At 36.8% G+C, this 24,365-nt stretch overlaps 2 protein-coding genes across 2 annotated transcripts in view; one reads left to right on the top strand and one right to left on the bottom strand.

The window, feature by feature from the left end:
• The window catches only part of CNGB3 (cyclic nucleotide gated channel subunit beta 3), a 154,187-nt gene that overhangs the window by 47,592 nt on the left and 82,230 nt on the right, over positions 1-24,365 (top strand). The window contains exons 4-6 of the mRNA XM_059392911.1: positions 17,666-17,820; positions 20,356-20,508; positions 21,497-21,705. Of these exons, the coding sequence (XP_059248894.1) occupies positions 17,666-17,820; positions 20,356-20,508; positions 21,497-21,705 (517 nt within the window). The remainder of the gene's footprint in view (positions 1-17,665; positions 17,821-20,355; positions 20,509-21,496; positions 21,706-24,365) is intronic.
• DPRX (divergent-paired related homeobox) lies at positions 13,361-13,894 on the bottom strand. Its single transcript, XM_059392992.1, has one exon. It carries the CDS (start codon positions 13,892-13,894, stop codon positions 13,361-13,363), a length of 534 nt encoding a protein of 177 aa, XP_059248975.1.

Below are 24,365 nucleotides of genomic sequence, written 5' to 3'. Positions count from 1 at the left end.
AGCTAGTGGGTTAAGCTGCTGCCTTCGGCTCAGGTCATGATCTCAGGGTCCTGGGATCGAGTCCCACATCGGGCTCTCTGCTCAGCAGGGAGCCTGCTTCCCTCTCTCTCTCTCTCTGCCTGCCTCTCCATCTACTTGTGATTTCTGTCAAATAAATAAATAAAATCTTTAAAAAAAAAAAAAAGAAGTCATTTGGAAAAATAATAATAAAATCTGTACATTTTTTATTTAGGTCTTTTTGGTAATGAAAACTACTCATATATATGCTTGCAATGATGATTACTATACCTGAGAAAGTTCAAAGAGAGATCAAACACCCATCCTTCCTGGATGAGGTAGACTTTTTTCTTAGAGTGAAATGTTATACTACATGACCCCTAAAAGACCTGTTATATGCCTTTAATCCATTAGAAATAGTCAAGTTGCAGCTCTCATCAAATTACTTTGCTTCTCACTGCTTCTAAAGCCATCAGGAATCTGTATATTTCCACTATTTCCACCATTCTCTCTCTCTCTTTCACTCATAATTCTAACAATAGTGGGAGGGAAGGGTTGTTTATGTGTTTGTGATAGCAAAAAGATGTTCCCTTTCCAGGAACACCACAAAATGCTTTGTTTTCAACCACAAGTATGAATCACTCATATTCTAGTGGAACTGATTGGAGTTTGGTTGATACTATGGTTTTTTAGATAAGAATCACCTGAAAAATTGATTCATAAAGATACTTCTCATAATTCATACCCAATGTTAAGCATCTGGCTCTATGAAGGCAAGAGTTCCTAAGATGCAAAAAGAAGAATATTTGCTAGCTCCTTTTACCCAGCAATAAGTGAATTTTGCTGTATCTTAACAGTTGAGGTGTTACCCTTTGAAAATCTACTAAACATACACAAACACAAACATTTTCTCCAGAAAAATATATATGCACATTTTAAAAATTGCATGCAATTTCAGGGGTTCATGGAATTTCTGAAACCAATATAAGAACTGTTAAGTAGTCCATGAACTCTGAGTTAAGAACCCCTATAGGAGCTATTCAATACATAACTTAATAGTTCCCGTCTCTATACCTTTACTCACACTGTTTCTTCCACTAATATGACCTACCACCTGCCTTCTGCTGGGACACCAATTCTACTATCTGACCTCATTATAACTAACCAACTTTATATCTAAATACCAACCAAAACATTCCTTCTCTGGTCCTCTCTTTAATTCCCATGAGACCCAGACTCATTCCTATCCCATCACTTCCCCCCATAATTTCCTCCATTATTTAAACCCACTGACCTATCACAATTATCTCAAACGTATTTGCTTTGTGAAGCTTTGTCTGACAATTCCTTCTTTATCACACATTGTGAATATCACATAATTCTATAAATGTGTTAGCATTCATAGCATTTTTTTTTAATTTTGGTAAGAAAGTATTAAGAAGTAATGTGATTTACCTTCTTAGTGTATCCAAATACCTCTCTCATAATGAGTACTCCATAAACACTTGATCACTTCTCCTTGGCATTTTGCACACTATAATGTGATATTGTAATGTTATAATATTAGTAATAATCAGTTACTAATGAGTAAATGAATCAATGGTGGATTTAAAAAAAATAATGGAAGTGAAATTCATCCATTTTAAAGAGAACAGTTTAGTAGCACTTAGTATCTTCACAATGCTATTCAACTGCTATCCACTGGTCCATGTTCTCTCCCTCCAAATTCATCTATTCTGGATATTTCATCTAAATGGAGTCATGCAATATGTGACTTTTTGTAACTGGCTTCTTCCACTTAGCATAGTGTTTTCAAGGTCCACCCATGTTGTGGCATGTAACAGTACTTCATTCTTTTTATGGCTGAATAATATTCTATTGTGTGTATATATATTATATTTGTTTATCCATTTATCTACTGATGAATAGTCAGCTATTTCCATCTTTGGGCTATTGTAAATAGGATTGTTATACATGCTTGTACATGTACTTGTTTAAATGCCTGTTTTCCATTATTTGGGGTATAAACATAAGAGTGGAATTGTAGGATTACATGATAATTCTGTGGTTAACTTTTGGAAGCCCAGCTAAAGTGTTTTCCACAGCCCTTGAACCCACAAGGAATAACAGTTCTTATTTCTCCACAACCTTGCCAACATCTAATTTCTACTTTTTGTATTATATACTTCCTACTAGGTATTAAGTGGTACCTCTGGATAATGATTTTTGAAACACTGAGCTGTTTTGAACACATCTTAACACCTTATAAAAGTGAATTTACTGTGAAGCTAATAAACCTTGTGTTTCAGAATACCTCATTGAACACTCTCTGTTGAAATTAGAATTCATAATTTCTATTCTTTTTCTTTAAAGGACCCCTGTAATTTACAAAAGTTTCCATCCCCACAAAACTTGAATTTCACCCACATACAAGTAAATGAAAATATCTACCGTTCATGAGTATAACAAAAATATGCCTATCTCCAGCAACGTGGTATATTCTTTTGCTTCTAGGGTCGCCATGCTTAACTTAAAGGCTTTATGGAAAATATCACCTGAGTAACAAATTTAAGAACCTAGTGTTCCAGGTAACATGGCAGGAACCATAATAATTCCAGCCACTTATAAATTGCAGGTCGCCCTGAGTTCAGGCTCTTGCTAGAAAGCCAAACATAAATTTCTGTTTCCAAGAGGATAAATACATAATTCTTCTAGCAATTACCTCTTCTCAAATATCAAATTTAAAAGAGCAAAGCCATAGAATGCCTGCAATATTTTTAAGCTATATTGTCTTTTACTTTACTTTTGCAGTTTGCTTTTCAATAGGAGGATTCTGTCACATTCACTAACAGAAATCAAGTTGTAAGTGCAAATTTATATGACTATTGATGTCCCTGATTTACATAAAAATCTGTGATGCACATTCAAAATCTGTACTGACTACAAATAGATCAAATAGTGAGCTTCTTCAACCATGCCCATATGATTTATGAATAAGTTTTATCGCTATGTGCTGTTATGCCCTTCAGAAACTAGGTTATTTGAATTGAATATTCAGTGTAATACTGTATGTGACAGACTATACAAATTATGTGCACAAGATATGGTAAGTAATTTTAGCTGTAAAATTTGATGATAATGTTCATCAGGAGAGTGCCCTGCCTCTTTGAAAAGGCTTGAAAATTTATGTTATAGTACCATATGGTGTTCTTGGTTCTCCACATTTTCCTCTTGAATATTCAAGTATTTTCCCATCTTTTATCATAATTTTATCCTGTGCAAAATATTAGCTTTACCTTGCATGTAAGCAAACTAAGTTTAAGTCACTGTCATTCAATTTTAACAAATTCACCTTCCAGCATGTATTGCTAAAGTAGGACCTGAATGAATAGATCCTCACTCAGTTGTGTTCCATATATCTTGAATATTCTCTACTTTTTAGAAGATATTCACTATCAAGCTAGCTGGGCTTTTTAAAATCAAAATACAAAACTCAAAACATTGAGTTCTAATTAGTTCTTGTTTTCTCTTCTATAGCTTTGTCATAATTTGTTTACAACCTTCTATCACCTATTTTCATGCATGCTGTCTCAGTCAGACAGGCTGGGCTTTAGTTCATCTGAAAAGATATATAATAAACCCCATCTCATTGAGTTTTGTAGGAATCATGTGTGATATTGACACAGCTAACATTCAAGAAAAGTGAGGACTTTCTGCCTCAAGAAAAGAAAAAAGGTACCTGAGCCAAGGAAAATTGAGGCTCCTAACCAACATTTTACGGATTTAAGCTTGCAAGACTACTATTAATGGAACAGTGTTTTTCTTACCTTAATGTGCATACAAGATCTGAAAAACTTGTCAAAATGCAGATTCTGTTTTAAAAGTTCTGGGACAGGGCCTAATATTTTGCCTTTCTGACAATCTAAGGAGATGCTGATACTACAGGTCAGCAGACCACTCTTTTGAGTAGCAAGGTTATAGAACTCCAAGTTTCTACCCAAGTGTGCTGAACTTAACTAAGCAGGTAGATGGTGTTTTTCAGGTTAATGATGGTTGGTTGTTCTTTTTTTTTTAATTTGGGGTTCTTGTAGATTTATACATAGTTGTATAAAAATATAAAATATATAAAAATATTTAAAACAGAAATTATATAGAAATCTCCCCCATACCCTTTAACCAATGGTAATATCTTCTAAGATTCTAGTACAGTGTTACAAAGGATATTAACAGAGATAATCCACTGATCTTATTTAGATTTCTCCAGTTTCGCTTGTATTCATTTGTGGATTTGTACGTGTTTTATGTAACGTTATTGTGTGTGTAAATTCATATCACTACTGTCAAGATACAAAACAGTTCCATCAAGGATTTCTCCTGGAAAGGATTTGCCCTTTTATAACCACATGCATCTCAATCCCTATCCCTGCTCTGTCCCCTCCCTTCCTCCTGACAATCACTAACGTGTCTCCATATGTATAATTTTGTCATTTCAAGGACATGATATAAATGGAATCATAAATGGTATTTAATCTTTAGATATTGGCTTTTAATAAGTATAATTTCCTAGCGAATCATTCAAGATGTTGTGTGCTTCGGTAATTCATTCCTTTTTTCTGAGTAGTATTCCATTATACAGCTGAACTGTGTTCAGTCATTCAGTCATTGAAGGGCATCTGAGTTGTTTCCAATATTGGATTTTTACACATAAAGTTGCTATAAACATCTGTGAAAAGGTTTTTGAGTGAGCACAAGTTTTTACTTCTCCAGGATAAATGTCTAACATATCGTATAATAATTGGATCATGTAATTGTATGTTTAGTTTTATAAGAAACTGTCAAACTGGTTTCCAGAGTGACTGTACTATTTTACATCCTCACCAGCAAAGTATAAGGATCCAGTTTCTCCATATCCTTGTCAGAATTTGGTGAGGTCACCTTCTTTTATTTTAACCATTCTGATTGGTGTGTGTTGATATGTCATTGTGGTTTTAATTAACATTTCCTAATGGTCAATGACACCATACATCTTTTCATGTGTTTATTTGCCATTTGCGTATCCTCTTCCATGAAATGACGATTCATGTTTTTACTTACTTTGTAAACAAATTTTTATTTTTTTAAATATATTTACTTAATTTTGGAATACTATGCAGCCATCAAAAGAAATGAAATCTTGCCATTTGCGACAACATGGATGGAACTAGAGCGTATCATGCTTAGCGAAATAAGTCAGGCGGAGAAAGACAACTATCATATGATCTCCCTGATATGAGGAAGTGGTGTTGCAACATGGGGGCTTAAGTGGGTACGAGAAGAATAAATGAAGGAAGATGGGATTGGGAGGGAGACAAACCATAAGTGACTCTTAATCTCACAAAACAAACTGAGGGTTGCTGGGGGGAGGGGGTTTGGGAGAAGGGGGTGGTATTATGGACATTGGGGAGGGTATGTGCTTTGGTGAGTGCTGTGAAGTGTGTAAGCCTGGTGATTCACAGACCTGTACCCCTGGGGATAAAAATACATGTTTATAAAAAATAAAAAATTATATTAAAAAAATATATATATTTACTTAATTTACAGGCAGAAAAGAGAGAGCAAGCAGGCACACACTTGCACACAAGCTGTGAGAGGGGCAGAGGGAAAGAATCTTCAAGCAGAATCCCTGCTGAGTTTTGAGCCTAATGTGGTGCTCGATCTCACAACCCTGAGACAATGACCTGTGCCAAAACCAGAGTGGGATGCTCAACCAACTGAGTCACCCAGATGCCCCAGATTATTTTTATTTTTTGCTGTCATGTTTTAGTGTCATTTATATATTCTAAATACTAGATTTTTGTTGGATATGTTGTTTGAAAATATTTTCTCCCATGGTATTGCTTATCTTTTCATCTTCCTAATAAGAGCATAAGTTTTTAATTTTGAATAGGTGAATTTTTCTGTTTTTCCTTTTGTAGATTATGTTCTTGGTGTCAAATTTAAGAACTCTTTGCCTAGCCCCAGATCCAGAGAAGTATCTTCTACTTTTTCTAAAAAGTTTTCTAATTTTATGTTTTATACTTAACCTTATGATCCATTTTGAGTTTATTTTTATATAAAGTCTGAGATTTAAGTTGAAGTTCACTTTTTTGCCTTAGATGTCCAGTTGCTCTAGCACCATTTGTCAAAAGGGCTGTCCTTTCTCCTTTGAAGTGCTTTTGCACTTTTGTCAAAAATCAGTTGGTGTGTTTTTAATGATGACATGAATGTCCTACAGGTCTATCCCCAGCAGTAGATAACTGACAGCAATCAAAACTATGGCAGTGTCCCAGTCAGTACAAATTTCTTTATGAAAATATAATTACTAACTGAGCAGGAATGCTATTATGGTCTTCTTACATCATAAGGAAAGTCCCAATGTAGAGCCAAGCTACTAGCACTGTTCTCTCACTGAGTTTCAGCAGTTATCAGCAACTTACAATTTCATCTTGCTTTTTATTAACCTACTACTAATAGACATTTCATCCCTCATTTATTAGTTTAAAAGTCAAAATTACTTAAGTTTTATCCACAATTCCTTGCCACCTTCTTGAACATGTTTAGTTTGGCTCTTTAGTGCTTCAGATCAATTTGATGTCTCTTCCTAGCATTAAGAAGGAAAAGAAGAAGCTGTGAATTTGGCACTCAGAATATCCCTTAAACGTATGCACCATCCTCTCCTTTATGTCAACATCAAACTGAATATTCATTTGTTATTATTTCTTTATTAGATACTGTTAATTGTGAACCTGGAATACAAATGATGTCTCTCTGCTTTCAGAGAAAAGAAGTTATGCAAATATTTTCCAATCAAGGAAATGTATTCCTGCTAACCATTTACTACTCACTCACTCTTAAGGAAGAATCTACCCAAGAACTTTGCCCTGTCAGACACTGAACCTCCTAACTTCTAGATGGGCAGGGACTGGGAACCTGGTGCTCTGGGGCGCTAAGAGCTAACCACAATCACATACAGCCACCAGAGAAGGTATAGACTTCTATTCTGCAGTCTTGTACCCATTGTGCAGAATTGTGACCTAACTCTATATGCTGATGATTAGCACTCTGACTTCTCCTACCTTTCCTAATCTGACTTGCTTACTATATCTGGTTTCTCTGAGGATGTCCTCTGATTTTGCTTCATCAACTCTTGAATGATTTGCTAGGTTTCCCTCTTCCTACAAATTATTTCTCTTCACGTTTAAATTATTGAATTAACCCGAATGGAACCCCTTCCTGCCAAGTACTTTCTATGTACATCTCCACTGGCATCTCTTTAAAAGAAACCAATCTCTGCTCTGAATCAGAAGATTATGCTTCTGTCTCCAAGCCACAGCCATACATAGAGCTGCCAAGACAATGACAAATCTGCCTCAGGGTAACTGACATTTGTTAGGAGGCGTTGAAATAGTTCCACATCCCCCTTGTCACATCTGCTTCTTGCTATCCACTCTCTCATTCCTAATTTTCTCATAGCAGGAGAAATTGCCAATCTAGTCCGAAACCAAGACATTGATCTGCTATGGTATGCTTAGTAGTGATTGGGATTCCTGTGCCTTAAAGGCAAGAAACCAGATCCTAATCCTTTCTCTGGGTGTTTTTCCTCTTCTATGTAATAAACCCATCTGGACAAAGATTGCTTCTTAGGGAAGATTTCCACTCAAGGAAGGTAGGTAGGTAAATAGACCCACAGTCTGATCTACCAAATAGTGTATTTCTCTTCAGCATGTGGTTCCCAAACTTAAATTTGGGGCAAGATTTTAGCATCTACTTTAGCCTCAAGACCTAAACTGAATTTCTCAACAGAGATTTTTCCATAAATCTACATCTCCTACTAACTAAAATCCAAACTCCTTCATATTATTCCTCTTTTTAACCATTTTACCTTTTAAATTCTGTTCCTAATGTAAAAGCAAGAGGCCACCATGCAATACCTGACACAAAAATTAAATTTATTGCTCGCTAAGCCAGACAGGGTTATACTTGGAAGGTAAAGTCTCCCAGAGTATAGCAAAAAGCTGATTTTGTATAGGGTTTGGCAGTATGGAGTTCAAAGAAAATTCATTTATCCTTAGAAATTTTGAGATGTTGCTTTATTAGCTTCTAGTATCCAGTGGTTCCAAAGAGAAATCTGATGCCAGTCTAATGCTTCTATATATATAGGGATTTTTTTCCCACCTCTAGAAGATCTCAACACTTTTCACTTTAATTTTAGTGTTCTGATATTTATGATGGTTTGCTCCTTGTGTTTTCTCTTTTTTTTTCACTTGCATTTGGTGACCTTTTTTAATCTGAATACTTGCATATTTCCTCAGTTGTGAAAAAAGATTTCTCTATAATATCTTTCTCTGTTTTCATTGCTTTTTTTTTTGGGGGGGGGGGGTCTGGTCAAACTCTTTATCTCCAAGTTTCTAATTGGTTCTCTTTCAAAATAACCTATTCTGACTAAATATCTGACTAAAAATATGTATCTTCTCTTATCTCCATTTTTTGAAAGATTTTACTTCTTTGAGAAGGGGAGAGAGAGAGAGGGAGAGCACACAAGTGCTGGGGGTAGGGCAGAGGAAGAGGGAGAAGCAGGCTCCTCGCAGAGCAGGGAATTCATACGGGATCCAGAGATCATGACCAGAGATGAAGGCAGATGCTTAACTAACCGAACCACTCAAGTGCTCCTCTTTTTTTTTAAATTAACATATAATGTATTATTAGCCCCAGAGGTACAGGTCTGTGAATTGCCAGGTTTACACACTTCACAGCACTCACCATAGCACATACCTTCCCCAATATTCATAGCCCCACCACCCTCTCCCTACCCCCCTACCCCCAACAACCCTCAGTTTATTTTGTGAGATTAAGAGTCTCATGATTTGTCTCCCTCCCAATCCCATCTTGTTTCATTTATTCCTTTCCTACCCCCCCATCTCCCCACGTTGCCTCTCAACTTCCTCATATCAGGGAGATCATATGATAATTGTCTTTCTCTGATTGACTTATTTCGCTAAGCATAATACCCTCTAGTCCCATCCACATCATTGCAAATGGCAAGATTTCATTTCTTTTGATGACTACATAGTATTGTATTGTCATATATATATATGCTATATATATTGCTATAGATTCTGTTCCATTTACAATATTCTTTTTACAGTGATTGTGGGAAAAAACACATTGCCAAGAAGTTTACCACTAACTCATCTTCTGGACAGAGTCCACCCAGATCTTCTTATTTTTGTCATTCACCTGGGATCCAGCTCAGCTTTTCAAGCCCAAATCCCATCTCACTGCTACATCCTGGAGGCAGTGACTTCTTCTTCTATTCACTTGGTGAAGGCTAGGAGTGAAAGAAAGCAACCAACTTCATTACTCTGAATGTTGTTCCTTATGTAATCATCTTAATGATTGACAGTAAGCCCTTCTTACCCCTTAAATCCACCCCCGAAACTTCCAGAAAGTCTCTTACTTTGCAACAAATACCTTTTGTCGGTGTTTGGGCAGTGTTTTTCTTCATTATTAACAGCAGTGTTGTACACATCATAATTTGTGAGAATTGAATGAGTTAACATCTCAACCCATGTGTTTTTTGTCTTTAAAAAACTTTTCAAATTTCTTGTTTTCTAGCTAGCACTTTCCTGTTTGTTTTCCAGTATTGTGGATGTTTTAAATCTTTTCTTTTGTCATTTCTAGACATTTATGGCTTTCAGCCTATTATCTTTCTCAAAAAATACCTGAAATCATTAGAGAATTTAACATGTTTATTAACATGAAACATATAAGTATTATGATTATTTTAGGTCTGTATTGATATGTGTATTCATTCTCCTTCCTTTTTTTTTTTAATTTGACAGAGAGAGATCACAAGTAGGCAGAGAGGCAGGCAGAGAGAGAGAGAGGAGGAAGCAGGCTCCCTGCTGAGCAGGGAGCCCGATGCGGGACTCGATCCCAGGACCCTGAGATCATGACCTGAGCCGAAGGCAGCGGCTTAACCCACTGAGCCACCCAGGCGCCCCTCATTCTCCTTCCTAATGGTTTAAGATTTGGGAAGGATTGCTATTACGCATGTTGGTGCATGTGTATGTTGATGTGTATGCATACATGTGTACATATGAGTCTTACGGATATAAATGTATAAAGTATGTGATAATATTTTTATTACTTTTTTATTACTTTAGTATTAAAATGTTTAACTTTTAACGAAGTTAGTCACCACTATATTTATGGGCCATTACAATGTGATTCACTGACAATAAAAATAAATATCTTGGACACAACCTTCAGTACTTAGAGATTAACAGAGGAAAAGATCTAGAAAGTGGACTGCTGGCAAGGATTTAGAAATAAACTCTGGAGTCACAAATGTATTGTAGCCTAGACAGATCAAGTATTTAGTTTAAGAAATTGTGCATCATAACATCCATATGTACATTTCCATATGTAGAAACTAATGTGTATAAACAATACCATATGCACAAGTGAAATGTGATAAACAACTCAAAATCTTCACAGTATTTAGAGGTGAATATGAGAAAGGAGCCAAGTAAGACTTGGTTGAGTTATAATTGTACTAGCCCAAATTTGTTTGAAATTTGTAGGTTTTATGGTCAGCCACCAGATACATTAGTAATAATCAGAATTTTATACTAAGTTCAGGTATTTTCATTCCAAAATTTATTACTATAAAAATGTCATTATTCGAGACGCCTGGGTGGCTCAGTTGGTTGAGCGGCTGCCTTTGGCTCAGGTCATGATCCCAGCATCCTGGGATCGAGTCCTGCATCGGGCTCCTTGCTCCGCGGGGAGCCTGCTTCTCCCTCTGACTCTGCCTTCCACTCTGTCTGCCTGTGCTCGCTCTCGCTCGCTCTCTCTCTGACAAATAAATTAAAAAAAAAAAAAAACTTTAAAAATGTCATTATTCAAAGCAAGTTTCTTTTCTTCAAATGTAACTTTTGAGTACTGTCTGAATTTATCATTAATTATTGAGAAAACACAACAAAAGAAAAAAGACCTGCTTCTCTCTTCCCCCATATCTTCCCAAAATGGAATATAATATTCTTTGCCCAATCCCTATCTTCAACAAGACATGAATAATGGTTTTAAAGGACTTTGATCAATTGAAATTTTTAAAGACTTAAATCACTGAAAAATGAATTTAATTCTTAATTAAGCATTAAGAATTTGGTTAAGTTTGCAAAAGCCGAAGTTTATTCAACATTTTACTAGAAGGAATAAATACCACTTTTAACTGAGCTTAAGAAATAATGAATGGAAATCTAAAATACCACTTCGTGAACAAAGGCAGAGTCTGTGCACCTTTACAAAATACTTATGAAGGCAAAAATGACAAAATTTGCAGTTTCTGTGCAGCATGAGACACCACTGACCTCCGTTTCCAAACTCTTAGCTTCCCTGATTTTTGTGACATTTTTGTCTCTCAGATCTACCTCTCTAATTGCTACTTCCCAGTTCCTTATCTTATGCTACTCCTTAAATGTCAGCAAATTACAAGGTTTGACCTGCCAGTCTTTTCTTGTTCTATGCAGGCTCTTACCAGTAATCGGATCCACTATACAATTTCTGCCATTGCCTCTAAAAAGGTGATACCTCATTCAACATCTCCATCTAGCTCAGTTCTCACTGCTGAATTCCAAACCCAAATTCTCAACTACCTGATGTACAGAATGTATTTCAAAAGAATTTGTTTATCCACAAACATATACTAAATTGAATGACTTTGTAGCTATTTTACAATGTAGACCTCCATCCAAGTTGCTCATGCAACATCACAGTCACCCACTTTGCTAACTTCCAAGGGTTGCCACAACAAATTGCCATAAACTGAGTAGCTTGAAACAACACAAGTTTATCCCCTCACAGTTCTATAGGCTACAGGCCTATAAAAATTCAGGTGCCTGCAAATTTGGTCCTTCTGAAAGTCTGAGGGAGAAACTGTTCTACACCCTTCTCCTAGCTTTTGCTGGTTGCCAACAATCCTTGGTGTTCCTTGATTTGTGGTTCATCACCCCAGTCTCTGCCTCCACTGTCACATGGTTTTCTCCCTATGTGTCTCCTCCCTGCCTTTGCTTGGTCTTCTGTAGACACCAGCCATCAGGGGCACCTGAATGGCTCAGTCAGTTGAGCAGCTGCCTTTGGCTCAGGTCATTATCCCAGAGTCCTGGGATAGAGTCCTGCACCGATCTCTCTGCTCAGCAGGGAGCCTGCTTCTCCCCCTTTCACTGCCCCTCTCTGCCCAGCTCATGCTCTCTCTCTCTCTCTCACTCACTCTCTATCAAATAAATAAATAAAATCTTAAAAAAAAAAAAGATACCAGTCATTAGATTAAGGGCCCACCCAACTGCAGTATGACTTCATCTTAACTTAGTTACATTTGTAAAGACCTTATTTTCTAATAAGATCACAATCTGAGGCTCCAGTTGGAAATGAATTTTGGCAGAACACCATTCAATGTAGTCCACTATTCAAACTTGAAATTTCCACTGTTATATTAACCCATATATATATTTTTGTAAGATTTTTATTTATTTGACAGACAGATCACAAGTAGGCAGACAGGCAGGCAGAGAGAGAGGGGAGGAGGAGGCAGGCTCCCTGCTAAGCAGAGAGCCCGATGTGAGGCTCGATCCCAGGCCCCTGGGATCATGACCTGAGCCGAAGGCAGAGGCTTTAACCACTGAGCCACCCAGGCGCCCCTAACCCTTATATTTTAACTCAGCTCTCTCCTTTCTTCAAGTCAGACTTCTTCCACACCACAACTAATAATCATCTTTCTTTTTTCATTTTTTTTTAAATATAGCTAATACTGTCCCTCTCCTGCTTAGAATCTTACTCTGCTTCTCCATTGGTCTCAACTAACCTTTCAAATCAAATCATGGATGAATTGGGATTTTTTTCCCCTAATAGTCTCATTGTATATGTTTATTGAGATAGAATTTAAACATTGTCTCCAACTTTACTGAGATACAAGTATGAAGTGTACATTGTGTTGATTTGATACATTTATAGATTGCAAAATGATTACCACCATGGCTGGCGCCTTCATCCTGCCCCATGATTGCTTTTTGTGGTGTATGTAATACAGTATTGCCATTCTGTGTCTTTGGGTGAATTTGGTGCAGGTTCCTGTCATCCTAATTACAACACAAAACATTCCTGTCGCTGAAGTTTGTTGAGTGACTCTCTCCACTCAGTTCTACCCAACGGGCGCTTGTGTGTCTTTCTTTTGCTTCACGGAGTGTTTCTGGAATGCATCCATGTTGCGTGGATCTCGAATCTCTCCTACGGGAATCGTCGTGAATCTTTACAGTATGTGACCTTTTGTGTCTGGCTTTGCTCATTAAGTTCTTTGTGGAGACGAAGAACCAAGAGAATAAGCAGAGAAGCTTGTGGGAAGAATTTGAGATTCCATAATGGGACAAAGGGAGTAGATGTTAAGGTCTCCGCAACAGCCAAAGTGGACGATTTTGTGGCCAATGGAATGGTCTGGGAGAACCTTCATATTGGAGCATATGCTGAGCTGGAAGGAAGGTGTTGGGTGATCTGTATAAACCAGGGAGGCTTGGTGGGCACCACGGGGGAGTCCTGGAGGGGCATCCATGGGTCCCTTGGAAGAGCTAGTCTTGACTTCTGCTCCAGCTAATTGCTGTTTGGCTTTCTTGAGTTTTGCTCTGTGGTTCTTGAACCATACCTGCAGTACGGTGGGATGGATCTCCAGTTTCGAGGCCATTTCTTTCTGAAGGCTGGGAGTGGGGTATGGGTTCTTGCTGAACAAAGATTCCAAATCGGCCAGTTGTTTCTCAGTGAACATGGTTCGTTTCCTTTGTGAATGCTTCTGGTGCTTTCCTTTAGGAAGGTCCCCTGTTCCGGACATCCTGAGATCTAGCTGTGTCCCCATGCTCTAGTCTTGTGTCCTGATTTGGGATTTTATGTTAAAATGTTTGAGTCTTTATTACACTCCATAGAGCAGCAACTGATACACTTTTTCTCCAGCTGTATAATTTGACTTGAATATTTTCCCTTTACATTATCAAAGTGCCATTCATCTTTCATTGTGAAATCATCCCTAACTACAACCATCCATTTTACCTCATCAAAAGAAGTCATCCCTTTGTATTATACTAAAGCAGCAAGTTTAAGCTAGAGCGCATGTATCACTGAGTGTACATGAAAGCTATCCAAGAGTCTTAAAAATACAAGATAGTTTTAAAAGAATCAATTTCAAGATCCACATCTTACTTGGGTATTCTTTCTTAAAACTGATATCCCGAGTACACCCACAGACCACAAGTTTCCCTTTCCTATCTCCCCTTTCACAACGGATTTTCTCCTGTTTTGCAAAAGACAGACCTACTTCTAACCCATCCCAATATTACTATGATGGATTTGCCCTGGAGGAGCAAGAGCTCCTGCAACCCAAGAACAATTGTCAAATATGTAATTTTTTTGGCCTATATCTCTAATTGAATTTCTTTTTTTTCTAATTGAATTTCAAGAAATGAGGACTACTGTGATATTATTTTTTTTATCAGCTCTTTTTTAAAATGAGTGTTCTCTATACTCTTATCAAAAAAATTAAAAGAACAAATGTCATTCTAACTAATTCTTTATTCTTCCATAGATACAAAAACAAATTTTAAAAGCCTCACTCATCTCAACAATAGTTTCAGTAAGATTTTCCTTCTATTTTTCTTTACCAAAATTTATAAAATGTTTGCACATTTATGTAAAATATGGTTCATCAAGGAATTATGAGGAATAATTCTTCAAAAATTACAATTAGTAATATGAATAAAAAATATCAGCTATCACTCAAATGAAGCATAGTTACATAAGGCATAGCCATTGCTTCTCTCTTCTACCTTCATTTTTTTTTTTGTCTCACGAAAATACAAGTTTCTTCTTCTTTTTTTGCCTTTTTTCATTCAGTTACAAAATTACCTCAAGAAAAAAATACATTCATATCTTCTGTGTACATGTAGGTAAGGGAGAAGATGGACAGGGATTACTCTATATGAGAAGCTGGTGGGGGGAAAGATGAAATAAATTGACATATTAATGCTCAGCTAATACAAAAAGAAAACTATATAGCTGTTGAAAGACAGCTATGCATTTAAAATACAGGCATGCTTTCTAATGTAATTTTCAGCATTTTAATCATGAGGTAGGTTTGCACAGTAAGAACTGGTGTGATTAAATGGCAATTATATGGTCAATTAGGGTTTATCGATGATTCAGGAAAAGGAAAAACATACTTCTTAAATCTTAAGGCTTGAGTTAGACATTTTAACAGTTTGAATACCTGACTTTTTAGTTAATGATCCACCAGCTCTCAGCTTCACATCTTATAGATTTTTTTAGTGCACTGAGGCACACCACATAAGGTCAAACAAAAGGTTGGAGGTAGTAGGTTTATTTATTCAATAAAGATTTATTAAAGCTTATCTTGTCCTAGGTCTTGGGGAGTATAAAATAAACACACATAGTTACTGACCTTGAGAACTTCAGTCTATGATGATGCCATCTACATTCATCTCTTCAAACATCCCATACACATTGATGACCACCAAGGTTTTGTCATAAGAACTGGATTTCCAAATATCTCCTCACTAGCACAATCAAGGTCCTATCAAACAATCCTACAAATGCTTTGAATTAAATATATACACGCAAAAAAGTGATTTTTCAACATTCCTACTACATACAAACATCTCCTTTCTAAATTCCTTTTTATATTAATGTCATCTTCATAAATCTAGACTCTAGTAATAGAAACTTAGAAGTTAGTCTTGATTTCTTATTTGGATTTATCCAAAAGACCCAGAAAGTTCAACTCTTTTCATTTCTGCCTCTAAATTATTTCTTTAGCCCCTCTCCTTTTCCCTTATCAGTTCTAACTTAATCCATTCACCTCTTTCCTTGTTTCCATGCATTTACACTGTTCCTCTTCAACTCTGCCCCTATTGATACATCTCCAAAAATATCTTCTCATACCCTTCATTTGCTCAATACTCTGCATTGGCTCCCATTATCTTTCAGGTTAATGTCCAAACTCATAAGTAGATCATATAGAAACATCATAACCTGACTCCACTCACCTTTCCATACAGCCACTTCCACCATCCCTGCTACCTGGCTTCCTGCATGTACACATTCTGTTCTAGTCACATCACATCACATTAAACTATGAGCATCCATAGGGTTAGTCTCCATCTAACTCATCTTTTTATTCCAGTATGTAAGGTAAAAACTCAATAACTGCTTGATGGATGAGTAAACTCCTAGGCATGCTAAGAGTTTAAGAAGAAATCAGTAAAATGATATATATGACATTTCTTAATCAGAAAAAAAAATTCCAGTTTTGAAGACCTAATGTCTTCCTACTTTTATATTTTCAAAAATATATCAGATTTTTCTTCCATTGCATCTCAGTCTTCACCATTCTTGAGAACACTTATAAAGCTCTTAGTGTGACATGCTTAAAGACTCTCAATGATGAAGCAGAACTTTTCAAAGAGCATAAATTATACTATAATAAGAAGGGAGGAGAGACACACTAATGGTATGGGAATCTCTACTGGGTAGAGAATGGAGAGTAGTGGAGAGGGGCTCATATTAAAGTCCTCTTTAAATACAACCCACAGATTAACCAGTTCCAATGTGAACCCCATGGGTTCCAGTTTAGAAGTGAGATGGAAAGGGCAGATATGAATGTAAGGAAGTAAGAATGGATTAGAACCTATGTGGGCCTGTGTAGACACGGTGTCAGACTTCAGAAGAAAGGTGGAGAGTGAGTTAGAAGTCTGAGGAAAACCTGAGAGGGAACTCAGATCCTTATGAAGTATACCAGTTGGTTCTCACACAGGTGAAATCAAGGTGTCAGCCAGGCCAGGCTGGGCTCTCACCTGCAGGCGCCAGAGAAGAATCCACTTACAAGTTCATTCAAATAATTGGCACAATTCATTTCCTTGTGATTGTAGGACTGAGGTTCTTGTTTTCTTGTTATCAGCTAGCCAGAGATCAATCACTGTCAGCTCCTAGAGACTTCATGTAATCTTATCAGGGGGCTCCTTTGTTCTCCAAATCTAAAAATGGAGAATTTCTCTCAAGTGAAATTTCCCTTATGCTTCAAACTTCTGACTTTCTGCTCTGTCACTAGCTGGAGAAACTCTCTGCTTTTAAAGGGCTTATCTGATTACATCAGGCCCATTTGTATAAACTTCTTACCTTAAAAACTACTGAGCCATATAACACAAACTAATTATGATAGTAAAATCCACCATATTTATTGTCTCCAAAATTATGCAAGATATGTACACCAAGGGGCCATCTTAGAATTCTGCATACCATGCCAGGTGGTATAATACAATATACAATAATACAATTTAATAGCAGTATCCTAGTTGTCAAGATCTAATATTCTAAAGAATGGACATTACTATTTGTGGATTCTAATCTTTCACTAGCAAATCTGTATTCCATCAGTACTATTTCCATCAAACTTAATTTTTGAATTTTTCTCTTCAGTTGCAGAAAGGAGCAGATAATAACATAGGGTCTATAACGAGGGTGAAAAAACTTGATCTCTTCCTTGTATATATCTCTGCATGGATCCATCTTTACCACCACTTTTTTCCTCATTTAATCCAAAAAGCAAACCACTTGGAGCCCCTGTTATAAATGAGTATGCTGATGCCCAGCTACACAACTTGGTGAAAAGGATGCGTCAAAGAACAATGCTCTACAAGAAAAAGTTGGCAGAAGGAGATATATCGTCACCTGAAGCCAGCCCCCAAACTGGTAAGGATTGTTACCTCAAAGTACTGGAAAGAAAGAGGTTATGAGGGGACATGTATTTTACAAACATCTTAGTTTGTTGTTCCCCAAGAGCAGACCCTGAGACAATGACTTAGGTGCAAATAGTTTATACTGAGGGTGATCCAGGAAGGTGAAAGCAGACAACAGATGGAGACAAGAGTTAAGACAATGAAAATGTATTAATGAGAGGGCTGCTTCTGTGGGTCCTCAGACTTGATCCAGCTAAAAAACTGGATCACACCTAAAAATTCTCCTGAGAAACCTCCCCACTGTTTCCCACAGTTGGTTGCATCAATTAACATTCCCACCAACAGTGCACAAGGATTCTTTTTTCTCCGCAGCCTTGCCAACACTTGCTATTTCTTGTCTTTTTTGATACTAGCCATTGTGACTGATGTGAGATGGTACCTCATTGTGGTTTTGATTTCTATTTCCCTGATGCTGAGTGATGTGGAGCATCTTTTCATGTGACTATTGACTATCTGTATGTCTTCTTTGGAAAAATTGTCTATTCAAGTCTTCTGTCCATGTTTAAATGGATTGTTTGGTTTTTAGGTGTTGGTTTGATTTGGTGTTTTTATGTAAGTTCTTTATGTATTTTGGAGGAAGTGGCCAGGGTACCAGGGTACCATTCCACCAACTCCTATTTTCCATTAGTTAAGGGTTAAGGTTGGGGCATGTTGCTAACTCTCCAGCACTTTAAGCAAGCCATCTGAGAAAAAATGCTGAGGGAGACTGACACAGGTGCTGCTTTGCTCATGGTATACAAGCAAAGCAACAACAGTATCTGCTATGGCAAGTTTTATTGTAAATATTAATTAAGAATACCCCTGATAGGGGGTCCTGGGTGGTTCAGTCGATTAATGTCATCTGCCTTCAGCTTATGTCATGATCCCAGTGTCCTGGGATCAAGCCCTGCATTGGACTCCCTGCTCAGCAGAGAGTGCTTCTCCCTCTCCCACTCCCCCTGCTTGTAGGCATGTGTGTTCTCTCTCTCTCTCTCTCTCTCTCTCTCTGTCAAATAAATAAATAAAATCTTTAAAAAAATACCCCTGATATACAAAGCACTTATAAAAATACAACACTACCTTAATACCCAACATAGCAAAGAATATCAACTAATCACATGGCAGACTGGGGAAATTATCAGCCTCCTAGTAATTGCAGAAATGCTTTTATGAAAAATTAATAAGTACAATAAAGCAGACCACAAAAATGATATATATTATGGTTATATCTTTGTAAAAATATTTATATATGTATAGATAAAAATAGAAGAAAATTTTGTTGTTTGATAGCAGTTAAGAATCAGACTGTTAATTATATAAGATGGAGCTGAGGGTTTCCTTGTAATTCTGTATAACATAAAAGGGATTTTTAAAATAAACTATGTATTATATAGTATATATATATACACACTATATAGTATATATTATATACATTTATATAATATTATATTTGTAATTATATATTATGTATTTTTTTAAAAGAAGAAGCTATAATAAATCAGTCATTATATTTTGATAAAGATAAGTTAAAAAAATATTTTGAGTTTTATGCATAACTTGAAAGATATGTGTGAAACTAAAGAGGCATGAAATTAAAACCTGTGGCATTGCTGGGGGGAGGGGGTTTGGGAGAAGGGGGTGGGATTATGGACATTGGGGAGGGTATGTGCTTTGGTGAGTGCTGTGAAGTGTGTAAACCTGGTGATTCACAAACCTGTACCCCTGGGGATAAAAATATATGTTTATAAAAAATAAAAAAATTTAAAAAAAAAAACCTGTGGCATGATGTACATTTGTAATGATACTTTTCAATATAAATCTAAAGGATTCTAACTTTATTTATGCTACAAAATATATAAGAATTAGCTTGTATTTAAAATATCCTAAATTTGGGGTGCCTGGCTGGCTCAGTCAGTATAGTATACAAATCTTGATCTTGGGGTTGTGAGTTTGAGCACCAAATTGGGTGTAGAAATTTCCTACTTTCTTTCTTTCTTTCTTTCTTTCTTTCTTTCTTTCTTTCTTTCTTTTTCCTTTGAAAGAGAGAGAGACAGAGAGAGTACACATAAGCAGGAAGAGAGGCAGAGCACTCTTAAGAGATAAGCAGGCCCCCCACTGAGAAGGGAGCCTGACATGCAGCTCAATCCAAAGACCCTGGGATCATGACCTGATGATCAGGATCATGACCAAAGGCAGATGCTTAACCAATTGAAGCATCCAAGTGCCCCTAGAGATTACTTTAAATTAATTAATTAATTAAAATATGATATTTGTAACACCTTTGGGATAATTTACTGGGAAGCTTTAAATCTGCTGTTTATTTCCAAATTTCAGTGTTTTTATTACCTGGATATTGTCATTAATGTAGCTATTTTCAAAGTCATAACACGCCTTATCTACCTAAATTGAGAAGGGAACATTCTGAAATGTTCTGACTTTGAGAAATCCAAGCTTTTCTCATTAAGCTAACCTGACCTCTTAAAATGTGTTCTTTTTTTTCCCTATAAAGCAAAGCCCACAGCTATACCATCAACACAAGAAAGCAATGCTAAGCTAAAAGAAGAACACTACTATCAAATACTGTGTTTTAAATTCCAGAAGATGCCTCTGACAGAGTACCTAAAACGAATTAGACTTCCAAGAAGCATAGATTCATACACAGGTACCATCAAAGGGTAGACTATCCCAGTGGGAGGGCTAGATATTACCAAAACCCCTATAACCCAAAGTCACAGATGGCTTCCATTTCTCCCTAGCCCACATCCTGAATCCATCTAGAAAGCAGAATTTAAACTATATTAAATATGCTATGGATTGTTTGGCGCTCTCTGGTGAAGGGAAGAGATAAAATATTCCTGCCTGTTTTTAAAGAGCATGCCAGGATAATGAGGAATAAAGTAAATGTATAATCATCAAAATAGATAAGTGATTGATTGATTGATTGACTAATAAAAATAAATAAATAAAAGGCAGTCCAGGGTCTATGCTGTCCATAATTACTTTTGAAAAGAAAGTACCAAAGCATTCAGTGATATGTATACTGACACCCTTCCCCTAAAAAGTCATTATGAAGTGTCTGTCTTCTTTCATGCCTTCATGTTGTTGATTATTCTAACTGAACAAATCCTTTCCTATGGCCTCCCTTGGGCAGAAGAAAGCAATGTGTGAAAGGACATAGACTGCCTTAATGGGCTGATTCTCTGCCCTCTCCAGGTCAGCCATACTCGGCAAGGTGTAGACAAAAAGCCATGGCAAGATGTGGCTTTTTGTCTACCTCCCTGGGTGACCCTGCAGCTTAACTACTGATGCACAAAGTGCCTGCTGCTGCAGTTATCCAAACAGGGCACCTCTGAATTCCCTGGGTCTCTTCTTCCTGGATCCATGTAGCACAGTTCCTTGCAGGGACAGACTCAGAAAGGCCACTTGTCAACAAGAAAGGAATGCCTCTCTCCAAAGTCAGAAGAACTGTAAGATCACTCAACAAGCCTTGTAAAGCTCAGTGCTTTCTACTGTAGAGTCAGAATTGCACTGAATTTTAATAGACCCTCTTATAACAATTTGCTTAGCTCCAGACGAAAGGGCTCCAATGTTACCAAACTAAGCAAGAGAATTATTTTAATGCTTGCTACATGCCATTTGGATTTTTCTAGATCGACACTATCTCCTGTGGCTTCTGCTCGTCACCATTGCTTATAACTGGAACTGCTGGCTTATACCACTGCGCATCGTCTTTCCGTATCAAACACCAGACAACACACACTATTGGTTTATTACAGACATCATATGTGATATCATCTACCTTTGCGATATGCTATTAATCCAGCCCAGACTCCAGTTTATAAAAGGAGGAGACATAATAGTAAGTGTAACTGGGGAAAAGCAGAAACTGACAAATATCAGATTGAACTACAAAAATAAATTTACAACACTATTTAATGTCTGACTGGCTATCTCTGCCTGTATGAGTGTTTAACCACTGGAAACCACCAGTACAGTAATAATGACAACAACAACAACAGAACAACCATTGAGAACTCACTATGTGCAGGGGACCATGAATATCCCTGTGGTTTAGTTTCCTCATCTTAAAAATAGTAATAACAATAGTACCTTCACAGTGTTGATGGAAAGACAAAATGAAGTGATGCCTGGAACTATGTTGAGTGCCTAATGAGTGTATATTAAATGTTAGCTGTCACTGTTATTCCAGTTAATTTCTTTACAATGTCTCATTTAATCCTTTCAGTCACCCTATAATAAAGATATTATTAAGAGGAAGAGGAAACTGAGGCTTGAAGAGTGTAGGTGATATGCTCAAGGCACAAAGCTGAACGGCAGCTGAGGCAGAATTTAAATCCAGATCTTGACTCCAACACCCATGCTCATTCCAACCATACCATGTTGGTTCATTTGGCTAGTTTTTCAGAATTTGATAATATGTGAGGATAGAAAGATAAAACCAGGTCTCTAATGTCAAAACCATATACATATTTTACCTAAATAATGTTTAAAAATGTATAAATTATGTATGCAAAAAGAAGTGATTTAATAAATATTTCTCTAGGAAGCACACCTCAAGTAGTCTGAATAGAATAAGGCAGGTATTATAACACTCATTTTTATCACTCAGCGTCCTCAGGAGACAACCTGGTGTTGTGAGAAAGCACTAGGCTATAAGATTTCTAGGACACAGACTCAGCATAATCAGCATAATCAGCACTGAGCACAATACCTGTACATAGTGCAGAAAACAAGTCTTAGATCTTGATACTTTGGGGAAACCTAACTTAAAAAGAAAAGAAAAGCTGTCAGTCATGAACCTTTTAATCAGTGTAGGTTCACTGCACTGTCCAATATAGTGGCCACTAAAGAGACGTGTCTATTCAAATTTAATTTTAATTAAGATTAAATAACATTAAAAATTCATTTCTCAGCCACACTATCAATTCAATATTTCCAGTGTCCAATAATCATGTTTGGGTAAAGACTACCATATCAGAGAGCACAGGATATTTTCACCATTGCAAAGTGTGCTATTAGAGAGTGCTTTAACAATGACCCATCAAGATCCTCACTGAGACAGCCAGACCATAAGTAGGAAGCCACACACCCTGCAGACAGTTGCATATCTCAAGCACATAAAACACACCTGTGGTTTTTGCTGTTGTTATAATTAATATGGTATCTGCTGGCATCTCTTCTATTCACTCTTCCACTTTCCATGTTTATCACATCCTAATTCTCATCATCAAATGCACTGATCTACCTCAGAAACTACCATTCTTACCCTTAGGAGAAATTATTTTCTCCTAGATTTATTCTCAGTGTTGAGTGAATTTCATAAGCAGTCCAGTCAACCTAATAGAAAAATATGTTTTCACAAGCACATACCCAAATCTCAAAGCCTCTACTCCTCAGCCCCTTCCCCAGCTAACTAGAAGGATACTTCTTTTCCAACTGATGTCCACTGGAATATCTTCTTCACAATCTCAGTGGTAACTGCACAGAACAGACCCTCCAATGGCTCTGTCACAGTAGGAAGAGAAGACTGAGGGAATACATGGCTCCTTGGGTTCATACATATTCTTGAAAAATAAAGATGGGTTCTTTAATCTCCTGAATATTTTCTTTTGAGTCTACAGACAGTGTTAAATTATTATAAAGCTGAAAGGAGAAGTTTTGGTTATTGTTTTCTTTTAGAAAAAAAATTCCTGAAGAAATCCTCCTATTATTTGAAATCTTTCCTAGAAAGAAATTCTAAAGTCAAGAGCTATAGCTGTAGCAAGAATCTATTCAAAATAATCCTTATGTGGACTTCAGAGCACTAGTCAGCTCACCAGTACTATCCCCAGAGCTCACTGGCAACTTGATAAATGATGATGGTGGTGTACAAATAAGAAGTAAACAACACACAAAAAAAGAGTGCTAATTTCAACCTCCATTAGATGCACAAGGGGGGAGAAAATCAATGTTTGACAAATGGAAAATGACAAAATCAGTAAGGGGAGACTTATTTTCAATTTTCTAAGAGGCCCTTTACACACAATGGAGTGTTAAAAACAAGAAAAATAACCAATAAAAACACACTCAATGGGCTCTATTTAAAATGCATTATCACAAACTACAAATACAGAGCAGGAACTAATTGCTTTGTTTGTTCAAAAGAAATCTAATGGTTTCTTTAATTCAGAATAGGTGGTGTTAGCCTTTGAAACTTGATTACATTTTGGTAAGAAGACTATGCAAGTCAGGTACCCAAACTGAACATCTGACTAAATTAAGCTATCTATGCTACTTTTGGTACACTGCCAAATTATTCATTCACTCATTCACTCATTCATTCATTCATTCATTCATTCAACAAACATTTATTAAATATCTTCAATTGCCAGGCATTTCAGGGTTGGAAGATGGAAATATTAATTCCCCCAAGGCCTTGGAAAACAGATAAGTAACAAAAGTGCAAAAGACCACAACAGAGGAAATTCAGAGGGTTTACAAGTTTTGCACAGTGTTCAT

This window comes from Mustela nigripes, chromosome 3 (assembly GCF_022355385.1).
Source record: "Mustela nigripes isolate SB6536 chromosome 3, MUSNIG.SB6536, whole genome shotgun sequence".
Classification (NCBI taxonomy): Eukaryota; Metazoa; Chordata; class Mammalia; order Carnivora; family Mustelidae; genus Mustela; species Mustela nigripes.
This window is presented reverse-complemented; position numbering and strand designations above follow the sequence as displayed.

What these genes read in the sequence shown, in the direction of transcription:
- DPRX (XM_059392992.1), bottom strand. Translation starts at nt 13,894, where the DNA reads ATGTCCGGAACAGGGGACCTTCCTAAAGGAAAGCACCAGAAGCATTCA.